This window comes from Aptenodytes forsteri, unplaced genomic scaffold (assembly GCF_000699145.1).
Source record: "Aptenodytes forsteri isolate BGI_AS27 unplaced genomic scaffold, ASM69914v1 Scaffold15, whole genome shotgun sequence".
Lineage (NCBI taxonomy): Eukaryota > Metazoa > Chordata > Aves > Sphenisciformes > Spheniscidae > Aptenodytes > Aptenodytes forsteri.
The window spans coordinates 13,594,529-13,607,326 of NW_008795129.1; the positions used below are offsets into that span (position 1 = coordinate 13,594,529).

Sequence of the window (12,798 nt, forward strand, 5' to 3'; positions counted from 1 at the left end):
TAAATCCAGATGACTCTTATGCTGAATAATAAATCCATTGAAAAATGAAGGTGTTCTTTAATACAAGTCTTAGCAACAGTCCATGTCTGATAACAAAACAGTTTATAGTTCTGCAGCCCTCCACTTTTTTCTAACTCCTGTCTTTGCAGTGAACTCTGCAAATATACTCCATTTGAATGTTCTTTGATTTTCACACAATAAGAGTAAGTTAAAAGCATAAAGGATGCCTTACACTTCCAGCTGCGTACACTCCCTCGTTACAAAATGCCATGGTAAATAAAACTGGTTTTTGCAGATCCTTTGGTTTGCCACCTGAGAGCACAAAACCAACATAAAATATCAAATTTAGTTTATTGCAACAATGTGCTCAACTTCAAATCTGGGATGATTTACTATTTGTGAGTAAAAAGGCTCCATGGGCTACATATTTTTTGGACTTTTTGCTGTGATGATGAAGGAGAAGTTTGGCATACATAATTTGAAGTGACAGTACTACTGTGGTCTGATGAACTAGAAATTAATTTGAGAAATCATTTGATTTTGTAAAGGCTGCTAAATAGCCACATTAAAGTTTGTCAATAACAGAATCATAGAGTCATTTAGGTTGGAAGCGGGCCTAGAAGTCCTCTGATCCAACCTCCTGCTCAGCACAGAGCCAACTTCAAACTCCTAACCAACTTCAAAGTTAGATCATGTTGTCCAGAGTCATATCCACTGAGGTCTGAATATACCCAAGAATGGAAATTCCATAGCTTCTCTGGCAACTTGTCCCAGTGTCTGACTACCTTCACTGTGAAAGTATTTTTTTTCCTAACATCTACCCAGAATTTCCGTTGATGCAAATGGTGTCCTTTGCCTGTCTGGTTCCATCTTCTGTGTAACCTTTCAGTAGGTAGCTGAACCAATAGTAAAATCCCCCCTTTCCTTTTCTCCAGGCTGAACAAACACAGTTCTCTTAGTCCATCTATGTACTTAGACTCTGCAATAATCTTTGTGGCCCTGTGCTGAACTTCGTCCATTACGTGAATATCTTTTTTGTACTGTGAAGCCCAAAACAAAGTGTTTGAAACAAACCCCTAAATCCTAACTCAACTAAATTACAAGTGATTGCAGTTCTAGAAAAACTTACTAAAACTAAGCAGTAGGGAACCTATTCTAGCATCACTTATTCCAATTTAAATTAGAATGAACAAAAATTATTTCACTGCTGCTGTTTCTCCTGAGGTTATTCATTTGGCTGTCTATTAGCACAAAAGCTATTAATAATTTATCGTGTAAACATATAAAAGATTGCCATCAATGTGTCTTACAGAGGCCAGTGTGAGCTGAGTTTTTCGAACCAGTGGCTTCTAGCTGTACTCACATATTATTACTCCCAGACATCACTGGTGCTGCCTAAAAATCTATTAGCTTGATTTGAACATGGAAATACCTTTCTTTTTCTGTACTTCTCTACGAACATATGACACCACGTCCGATATTTTACGCATGTATTCTGCACAAAAGAAAACAATTTGTAACGTCAACCTTGTTTATATGTCAATATTGCAATAAAAGTCAGTTGTATTCCAGTCTACTGAACAAAAGGCCAGGTTCAGCATACTGAATCAAAAATGTGCATTCTTCCCCAATATCCACCATTTCTGTCATCTATGCAACTAAGCAGGCACAATCTTTCTGTGATTCAGCTTACAGCTGTTAAAGGGAGATAGCAATACCTGGCATGGAGAGTGGTACAGATGCAGATTTATCTATCTTCTAGTGCTAAGTTCTGGTATTGTTATTTCTAACCATGATTTTTTCATTTGATGTACTTATGAAGGAAACTTCAGTCAGTCTGAAAAAAATGCCCAAGTGAAATGTTGTGGCTGCTTATGATTCTGCTTGCAACACCGTAACAGGAATTTAGCACGTGCTTAAAGTTGGACATGCACTTAAGCATTCTGCTAAATAGATACAGATTGCAATATGTTTTAAATTAAGCAGAAGCTTCAGTACAATATGAATACAGACAATTTTGTTACACAGTTTTAGGACAGGACTCAAAGAAGAATATACAGGCCAAGGAAAAGCCCAAGTGGCAAATATTCTTGTTGCCTTCTACTGAACTGGCAAAAATATTTCCGGTCACACCTCAGCTTTTTATTTCTTGATGATTTCCAACTCTTGATTTGGTAAACTTAAAACTCTGATAATTTCAAAAGCAGAGAAATAATGCTAGTTTGTTGGGTTTTTTTAAGAGCAGCCTTCCGTTTCTGTGTTAACTATCAAAACTGAACAGAGATACAGTACTTTGGGAAAGTCAGGGATACTTGCTGCAGCTTAAAAAATGATGTATTACATGGCAAAAGAAGAAAACAAGATTATCACCAGCATATTAACACTGATTCAGTGTTTATTAGAGAAACAGTTCTATGCTGGTCTACAACAGGATGTTACCCAGTTCTAGTGCTAGGGAGAAGCATATTCCACTACTCCTCTTAGATCTGACTGAACTAGTGAATTTCATGTGCACAGTAGGACTGACACCTTCCTTCCCTGCAAAGGATGATAGGGTACAGGTTACCATTGCCAGAACACTTTATGCCGGCTGTGTCTCACTGTCCTCCATCTTGGGAACCTTCTGAATGGGCACAGAAGGGTAGCATGTGGCAGGTAGCAGAGGAGAGACCTCAGGATTCCCAGAAAAAAGAAGGCATGGAATGGGCTGCTGTTGCCAGAAAACTTTAGTCAGTCGCTAGCCTGCCAAAGGTCCCCATGAAAAGAGACAGGTGGGAATATATATAGGGCAGACAAATCGCCTTGGCAAGTTGCAGTCAATCTGGGGGACATGTACTGAGTCTAGTATTCTATTCTACTCTAGAATAAAATAAAAGCAGATCTCTTTGTTCGAAGCCAAAGACATCTTCTGTTCACTCTCTGTGCTTCATACTTTCTGCAGTAAAGCATGATAGCCTTTACAGCCTTGTTTTCATTAGAAAATAGTTTATTTAAGAGCTGACCTTAAGGAATTCTATTAAGCAACATTATATTAAATTCAGTTTTGTTGTTTGAACTCATCATGAGTCTTCAAAGATCTGTTCTAACATTATCTAACATACCAAATGAGGACAATCCAATATTTCATGCAAAATAAAATAAATTATTGGTACTTAACTAATAGTAAAAAGACTGTGTATAGCTGGTATATTAATAGTTTAATGTTAATCTAGTAGGGCTGGTTCATAAGATCTGGGCTTCTGGAACTATTGTTCATTTTATCAGTTTTGATGTATTTAGAGCTTTTTCTCTTTTTTTTTCCAAAGAAAAATGAAAGCCAATTATTGGGTGCTAAAGAAACCCACACAGAAATTCAGAAGACATTCTCAAATGTTTATCATAATTGTAAAAGAAATATGGTTCTACAACTACAATATAGCTTTACAGTTTCTGTAAGGTACACAATAGGAGAACAGAAGAAAGCAAAAAAAGCTTTCACCTATCCACTTTCCTCCCTACTTGAATAAAACACACAACGCAGCTATTTCTTACCAGGTAGAGGTTTTTGTTGAAGAACAGAAACACTGCGTGTCTCAGCATCAATTGCCAAAACATATCCTTCTTTACAGCCCATGTAAATTTCTGAGGTTGCAGTCCAGCAGTGGGCAGTAGGATGCACTGAAGGCTTAATATAATTTCTAGGCTTCAGCACAAAAATAAACAAGTTCAATCAACAATTGCCAAATATCTGTACAACCAGTTACATACATTTTAAGGCAAAAAAAAGATCATTACCTCATAGAGTCTGACCACTTGTATAATATCAGCCTTATTTTATTCAGTCATCCCTTCACTGAGGCTAGTAACATGAGAAACAAGAACATTTTCCAGAAAAGTCTATGTCTGGAGATAGCGGTGGAGAACTCACCTCTCTCCCTAGAAGCTTGTTTAAATGATGAATTATATTTTCATTGAAAAATTATGTATTTTGAAATTTGAATTTATCTGGATTTATTGTCCAGCACTTGCATCTGTTACAATTTTGTCCTCTAGCCTGGAAATCCCTCCGGTATCTTCCCTACCCTCGCAAAGATATTGACCCACCATAACCAGGTCATCTCCCAATTTTTTAATGATAAAATTATGATAAAATTCAACACATTGAGCCCCTAGATTTTTTTTTAACATCAGAATAGTACTGGAAGCCCAAATTGAAATGGTTACCCACTATGACCTCACCCTGACAAATGCTTTTCAAACTGCTTTTCAGAATAGTCTTCCACTTCGCAAACATAACCTGCACAAGTGGTCTTGCATATTTGGCAGTACTAAAACACATTTTGTTTGAATAGTTTATCTTATCATATAATCCAAATTGCTCTGTAAAACAGCTCTGTCAACCTTTGTGTCATCTGCAAATTAGTTCTAGAAATATCCCTGCCACGGACTTCCCATGTGCCTTGAATTTCATTTCACTAAAATAAATCTCACAAATCCATCATCCATAAAACAGGAAGAACAGAACTTCTCCGCCAAATATTATTAAAGACAGGTACCTGTTCAGATACAACAGTAATAGGGGTAATATAAATACCATGATAGAAAGAACCAGATTGAAGAGAATTCGGGGAGGGGGAGAGGGGAACAAAACACAAGAAAACCTTGGGAGAACATTTAAAAGAGAAGATTTGAAAAACCATGCATGTGAGCAAAAGTGGTGAGGAACACTCAACAATATAATGGATGAAAAAAAAAGAAGAGTCTATAATTCTATAAAACACCTACTGTCTCACTAAAGGTTCTATAAAAAGAGGAAATATGGATGGACTTGTCATGAAAACATAGGACAGAGATTCATAAGTACCTAGAATTCATTAGTAAAATATGCCAAGGACTTGCTATATGATTTTGGGTAAGTAACTTACTCTCTATTTATGCTTACAAAGCATTTTGAATTTCTCAGGGGAAAATGCTACAGAAATAAAATATATTAATATTTACTTTATAAATCAAATAGGACAAACAGTAATAAATCTATAACAAATGGGCTTTTACATCACCCAGAGAAACATTTCATATAGGCATTTTCACTGATTTTATGAGGCTTGAACATCACAAATCTTTGGGAAGGTTGTAACTGAACTACTGTGAATCAGAAGCTTCCTGTGTAAAGACAACTTCTGTAACATTCCTTTGTACCTGCTGTCATGTCTTTACACATAAATTAGAAAAAATATACTAATGAGATTATGTAAATCCCAAACCAGGTTGTTTCTTGAACTGTGCATTGGTACAGTGGTGCATTATAATATGTAACTGAACTACTGTGAATCAGAAGCTTCCTGTGTAAAGACAACTTCTGTAACATTCCTTTGTACCTGCTGTCATGTCTTTACACATAAATTAGAAAAAATATACTAATGAGATTATGTAAATCCCAAACCAGGTTGTTTCTTGAACTGTGCATTGGTACAGTGGTGCATTATAATAATGCCGTCTTTTTTTGAACTTCTCTCCCTTTTGAGTAGCACCTCTTCAGAGAAAAATATCCATGATGGATCCTTGTCATGAAAAGTTTTATAAAAAGACAATGGAATAAAATTGGTACTGGGGACGAAGTGGAGTCAAGTGGTCTTGTCATGGTAAAGCATATTCAGAAAACTCAGGTCCCAAATGTAAGAAATATTGAAACAAAACTAAATCAATCTAATGCAAGAAAGAAAAGGAATGAAAGCTGTAGGATATTTCAATTCCTTTCACTCTGCTGCCCCGTTGTGGTTACACTTTGGTACATACTCAGCCTCAGTATCTTGTTCTAGAGTATGGAACCCTAACACATTTCAAAGAAGCAAACAAGTGCACTGGCAATGGGTTTGCTTTTCTTACTTGCCTCTCACACATTCCTTAGGAGTGGGCTACAGCCTCCAAGGACCATGGACTACAGAGGTTGAGGATAACTCCTTTAAATAATAGTCTAAATAAATGGTTCTCCACTTTGGATGGTTACATCAACATGAAAAACACTGAGCTCAGCTGACACAGATTTAGTGATAAAGAACAAAAATCCTTCTGTCGAATTCTGCGGAGGTAGGAAGAGCTTCATCAGGCCATGATATTATTCCCACTGCATTTAACTGAACACACCTCATTAACCACCACAGGAGGAGCAGGTTGTCTCTTACTAATTAAAAAAGCATTGATGATAGTAGAGAGGAAAATAACTCCAAGGTATTTATAAACGTCAAGGCACAGATTTTAGGCCAGAGTCAGATAACTGCTCATGGACATTTGTAATGGTATACAAATCATCAGTGGTAGTAACCATTGATACATCTGCCGCAGCAGCCTGTCAATTTATAAAGACAGTGAAGAATGGTAGCTATAGCACCTCTATATTGGACAGCCTGGTCCTTTACAGCAACTGCAGTCTGAAGATATCTTGATATCTGAGGAACTCAGCAAGTTCAGTCATTTCAATCTCTCTCAAAGTTGCTGCATTAGACACTTTTCAACATAAGGATCTTGATAAAACAATATTTCAAAGAAGTCCATCAAGTATATTCTGATCAACCCATGCAGAAATTGCTTTGCCAAAACTATACGTTCCATGTTGGGGTGCTGAAAGGGGGTGCTTAACCTGACAAGACATATGCATGCGATTCCGCCCCAGTGTGGGCGGTTACAAGATCTAGTAGTGGCTCAGATTTTCTGCTAGGTTAGAGATGGAGCATATGTGCACAGGTATGCGTGGAGGGGAGAATTAGCACTGTAAGGCACAATAAATGCAAGTCCTGCAAAAAATTACTCAGCTATCATAGTCTGGAGCAAGGTGAAAACATGCCAGGAATTGATTCAGCGCCTGCCGGTGCTAAACTGTGAGTGTAGCACCCCACAATTTAGTACACAGGAAACAACATACCACCACCACAACAAAAGGAACAACAATAGCTTGTATTTCTGCAAAAAACTTTCATTTCTAAATAACCTGATGTTCATTACCTTGTCAATATTCACAACCAAAATACACCTATCTAGGGAATTTGGACAGTAAATAACTATCAAAATATTTACCATGTAATTTGAAAGAAAAGGAAATCTTCGTCAACGACTTGTAGAACAATCTACTCTTACTCCAGGAATAGTTCTATGTATAAGGAGAACATAATCACCTTGAAGGTGCTAAAAAGAAATCTAGGTTTTTCTGAAGGCAGTTGGGAATGCAAAGACCCTATAGTGGTATCTAGTATGGTTGAAAGCATAAACTTTTCCGTGTGGAAAAGTTCACCATGTGGTTCTGCAAGTTCAAGCATAAGAACCTACCACTCCTGAATGGAATAGCATCCATTCAAGGACAGATAAATTCTATTAAGCCTCACAGACCTAATATGGCAGTTGTTTTTTTCTCGAATACCTCTCATAATTCACCTTACAGGCTAAAGAACAAAGTGGCAGTAAGTATAAGAGGCAGCAAAGTAGAAGAAAAAGGCAATGCCCCTGATGAGCATACAACATCTTCATTTTCCATGTTCTAAGTGATCTGAAATATAAGCAGCTCGTGTAATCAGCATCAGTACAGGATGCTTGTTTGTAGTTATTGATTGTCCTGGAAACCAAGGGCATCAGCAGTTACACAGTTAAAAACCTCTACGAATCTGAATGCATGAAGCCACGAAAAGAGGATGAGGTCAGGAAAGCATCACTCCCTATTTTTATTTTTTATTCTGCTTTATAAGAAAAGTTTATGGCAGAAACCTGTGGTACACTAATCTGATAATACAGAACTCACATTTGTCCGTTGAAAAGATGTAGTATAATGCCAGTATCATCTTATGCGTGGTAGCTTTGGTGTCTCATATATATCATAAGCCACCAAATAGAAACTGGTGGTCTTAACCTTAGAAGAGAATCCCAGATTTGCAAGTTAAATGTTTTCACACTGGCACATGCTTCTAGTTGGTAGTCAGGTGAAAGTAAATTTCAAACAAAACAAGAACACTTTTGAAGCCTCTCAAAAGAGGCATCTCAAGGAAGGCTAACAAACAAATGATCAATACAAGTGAGAGAAACAGGCAGGTCCAACACTGACAGTGGTATGGGAATGTATTTCAGAAGCAGGGGTTGCTGTCTGGAATAAAGCCTTCAAAGTTTCCATAGCTTGAGACATTTTCAGAGTCAAAAAGAAAACAAATCTCAAAGGGAAGTAAGGATACCTCAGTTACTATCAGTTTAGCATGGGAATAGGTTTTCAACGTTTGAGCAGGTCATATTAGCTTGGGCATGGTTAAATGCTGACATGCTTATACTGCCTCTGGGATACAGATTAGTACCTCCACTGCACAGATATATTACTGTGCTAGGACCTGTGTCAGAAATCTCTACATTGTACTGCACTGTGCAGTAGCAGCATGTCTTGTAAGTCTCCTGTCAAAATGGATTTCAAAAATATTGTTGAGACAACAGATCTATTTACTGGGTTGTACCTGTTTAACAGACATAAAAATTATTCATTTATTACCACCTATTTGCATAAAATGCATAATGACTTGGAATAGTAAAAAGGAAAAAAGTCAGTAACTACCATGAATGTTTCTGCTTCATCTCCTACCAGTCCAGCAATGGCTGAAACTGGCAAATCAGGGCCATGGTACGGATCTTCACTACGAGAAACTGGGAAAAACAAATCCTCACGAGAACTGACGGACCCTTGTCCATCAGGGAGTTTCACAGGGCTGTGGAAAAGCAAGAGACACTGTCTGAGGAGAAGAAATACTACAAATAGTAAATGCTGATACAAAACTGAGAAGCATGTTTTCAAAACTTTAAGACACCAACTCAGTTAATGGGCTTTACTTCTGCAAGAGTAATGGAGGATTGTTGTAGACAATCATTCTACATGGCACATACCATTTCACTGAAAAGTAATAGTAATTCTACTACAAAAGAGGAATGTTCCTAACTGGCAGAAATGGACTGCCTTGTTCTAGCTTAGCGTCTCTTCTTGTTGCCTTGTATTAACAACTATTCTATGTTACTGTTGTTACAGGATTAATAAAGTCACACACCTAACTTGTACATGCTGTGAGGATTCACGCTTAATGTTTATTTGGAGAGAGTTTAACGATGATGAAAAATTATTAGTAGTATTTGCCTGTTGCACTCTGGTAATCGGTGTTATGAGTGGCTGTTACAATGCAGGAGTTGAGGATTCTATAGTTTACAAACTATGTTGATTTATGACTTGGAAAAAATTTATGTAAAATAAACAATTCTCACAGGAGGTTTAACCGCTACTGAATGGAATGAAAAGTGAGAAAAAAGGAGTATATATGTATTTTCACGTGTACTCTATAATGACAAAAGGCAAAAAACCCTTCAGTATTCTTTTCAGATCGCAAATTAAGGTCTTGTCTATACTTTCACTAGTATAACTGTGTCAGTGGCAATATGTTGGTTATATTAATAGTTAAGAAGATTAAACACACTTGGGAATTGTAGAGTAGCTGCCACTGAAACATCATAGGTGTTATACTTCAAGGATTCCAACTTGAATGATACATACTACTTTTATACCAGCCTCAAAACACATTTTAGCATAAATAAATTCTAGGTTTGCTGTGCTCAGTGAATTGCATTGACAGAGCCACCCCCTCTGGACCTGTAAATTGGCCACACAAGCTGGAAATCACTCAGAAAACTGATACTGCTTTTGGTACAATTTATGATTACAACAACATATTGTTTAACTATGCTTACTAGGAAGCAACTTGATCCAGATTTGGTGCTTTCATAGCTACAAAAGCAATGCTCGACATAGCCACTTGCAGGAAAGCAGTCCAGGCACTACCTTAATTCAGTCATGCAGCTTTTGATAGAGGCTGCCAAAGTAGCTGATTAGTATTAGCTTCATGATGTGCATAATCTGGACATGTGAGTGCTAAGAAATGAAATCATAAATTCAAGTCACTTGATTGACTAGATAGATTCACACTGGTTGTGATTTAGCGTTTACTGATGGCAATTGCTAGCTGAACTAAATTGGATTAAATTATTTGCAAACAGATGTAGGTTGCTAGTCTTAGTTATTAAGATATACTTCTAGATTTTTCTCTTAATCTGAAGGGTGTTCCACTCACTTTCGCTTAAGGTGATGCTCGTCATTATTCCTTTCAATATGCCAGACAGTAACGGAGCTCTCATTAACAAAACACAGTTGTTGCCAATTCATAGGGTTAAAACTTAAAGAGGTCGCTGTTACCCCTGGCTGAGACTCACTGCACAGGAGGATATTTTCTTGCCAGTTCCTTCATTAAGGAGAGTAAAAGAAAATCAAATCCATTAAATAAGTCAAAAACATTCCAGCCAAAGATCTGGATGTGATTATGACTGACATTCAAGATCAAGTTTGGAAAACAAATACTTTGTCACTGACAAAAAATTTCTGCTGTCAAACAAGTTAGGTCCTCTTGAGAATGAAAAGGAGGTGGTTAATTAGCCACACATACAATTATTACTGCTACAAAAAGATTGAATAATAGAATAATTTTGAAAACTGACATTTTAGAAACATCGTCGTGCACTTCCTTTTGTGAAAAGACCAACAGAGCCAAGAGACATGGATTTTTTTTTTCATTAGTTCCATCAGTGACTACTTGAATGGGCCCAAACAATTAACTCTTCAGCACCCCAGACCTCAACCTTGCCTTTCCGATCCGTAAAATAATTATTATAATGCTTACAGGCTTGCAGTTGGAAGGTATTATAATTAGGAAATAAAATGCAGTCAGCCCGTGATTATCTATGGATGGATGAATTAGGTAATACAGTAATTGTGTTGTGAATGCAGACATACAAGCTATGGCTGCATTAACTAACGAGCACAAAACAGGGCAGAATTTGTGTGGGGCTGTTATGTATAGCTGACACAAGCCTGGGAATCTGCTTTCCACTGACTTTTCTTTTGTCTAGTGTAACCTATTTTATGGTCTCACCATCTAATTTGCGTATTTCTCTGTTATCCAGATTAATTCTTGACTGCATTTGCATTTTTAGGTGCTGTTCAAGAACTGATTAACATCAGTTGAAGAAAATGGTTAAAACTGTTTCTTAATTTCTTGGACAATATATCTGACTGTTATTCTAAATAACATTTATAGCTTTAGTATTTGTCATTACTGCTGAGAGGAAAAAAAACCTAAAATGCATACACTGCTGTAAATGGATTTAGTATAATCCTGTTGTTCTAGCCTGTAATAAATTCACTCACAGAAACAGATCAGGATGCAAGACAATGGTTAATATTGATAGCATATGCAAAAAAGGAGAAGTATTCACACATACACAGTAACTCTCATTAAAATGACAGAAAGCTATAAACTGCAATTCTGACTTTAAAAGATATCAGTGTAGCTCTCTCTCTAAAGATCTGTCAGCATGTTCTCATCTCATACCTAACAGATAGCGCCAACACTCTTTTATAGTAGATAATTTATTAAGATCTGAAACTGTATGGTACATGTATCTGAAAAAAAAATGTGGCACTAAGCCTCTCCTTCAAAAAGAAAAGAATAAAGATCTAGGGATAAAATATCTCAGATGAAAGGCAGCTTTTAGTTATCCGGAAGCTTTCTGTATTTTGAGACTGATAAAACTTTCGAAGCATCTCTTATACCTCTGATTCCAAACTATCTGCTTAAAATACAGGAACTGTGCAATCATCATATTGTAATGGCACATTAAGAATGCTAAACATTGAGATGTCTTTCATTTGTACACACACATTTCTACAATGAATGCACAGTATAATCCAGTTGCAAAAATGAAGGTCCTGATCTCACAGTAAATTCACACATCTCTGCTCAAGTTATTATAAATTCTAAGTTTAATATTGTAAGGTAATTCTATTTTGTTACTAAATTATTTCTGACTGGAATCTAGGATGGTTCTTTTATGACAATTAGCTGCTGATAGTCATATTCATGCTGATTCAAATAGGTTTAAATTGTTTGGCCTTGGAAATTGCCACTACTTTAAAGCATTTAAACATGTCTAGATCTTTCAATTTTGAAGAATAATCTAGAGAAGTCTTTCAAGATGGTGGATTTTTGTTTAAGTGCACACAATGAACACATTAGACCATGTGTGTTATTTCTGCTGTAAGCAACAAGCATGTAAGCTCTTCAGGCCAGTGAAGCTGTCTTGTCGGTTTCTACTGTGATATACACACAGATATCCTTCCTGAACTACTGTGTACAATCAGAGTTCACAGCAAACATTATTCTTCTTCATAAGGGATAAAGAAGAGGCATCTGTAATAGTATCTACTATCATTACTGAAATTCTGAAGTTACTGGAGTTTCTGCCTCTTCACTAATCATTAGAAAGGCATGACAAGAAAAGGTCATCATTAAATTGGGAGTATACAGAACATTCCTTACATGTCCTTGCTTGCCTTCCTCCTACTCCACCCTCCCCATTTGTTTGGAAGTAGTGCTCAGGCTCCACAGTCAATGGAAGCTTGCTGGCAACGGAGGCAAGAGCAGGATTATATTTTTACAGAAAATTTAAAAAATTAAATATTCTAACTTGCTGTATCTGCACCATATTATATAATATTTATTTTCATGACAATGAGCAGAAAATGATGATCTAACCCAGTGACCCATGGTCACCCACTGAGCAAAACTATAAGACAGAACTAAGACCAAGCACAAGTAATTAAGAGGACCAGTGAATGGTCCAGGGGGACAAAAAAAGTAGAAATCAGCTTCAGAACGCTTCTCCTCTTTTCAGCAGGCAACTTGCTTTCACAAACAGCATGGT

General features: G+C 36.8%; 1 protein-coding gene across 1 annotated transcript in view; it reads right to left on the reverse strand.

The window, feature by feature from the left end:
* CFAP43 (cilia and flagella associated protein 43) overlaps positions 1-12,798 on the reverse strand; it is a 50,419-nt gene that overhangs the window by 32,915 nt on the left and 4,706 nt on the right. The window contains exons 4-8 of the mRNA XM_009278077.1: positions 10,113-10,280; positions 8,558-8,708; positions 3,532-3,682; positions 1,433-1,495; positions 233-312 (exon numbers count right to left, since the gene is read on the reverse strand). Of these exons, the coding sequence (XP_009276352.1) occupies positions 233-312; positions 1,433-1,495; positions 3,532-3,682; positions 8,558-8,708; positions 10,113-10,280 (613 nt within the window). The remainder of the gene's footprint in view (positions 1-232; positions 313-1,432; positions 1,496-3,531; positions 3,683-8,557; positions 8,709-10,112; positions 10,281-12,798) is intronic.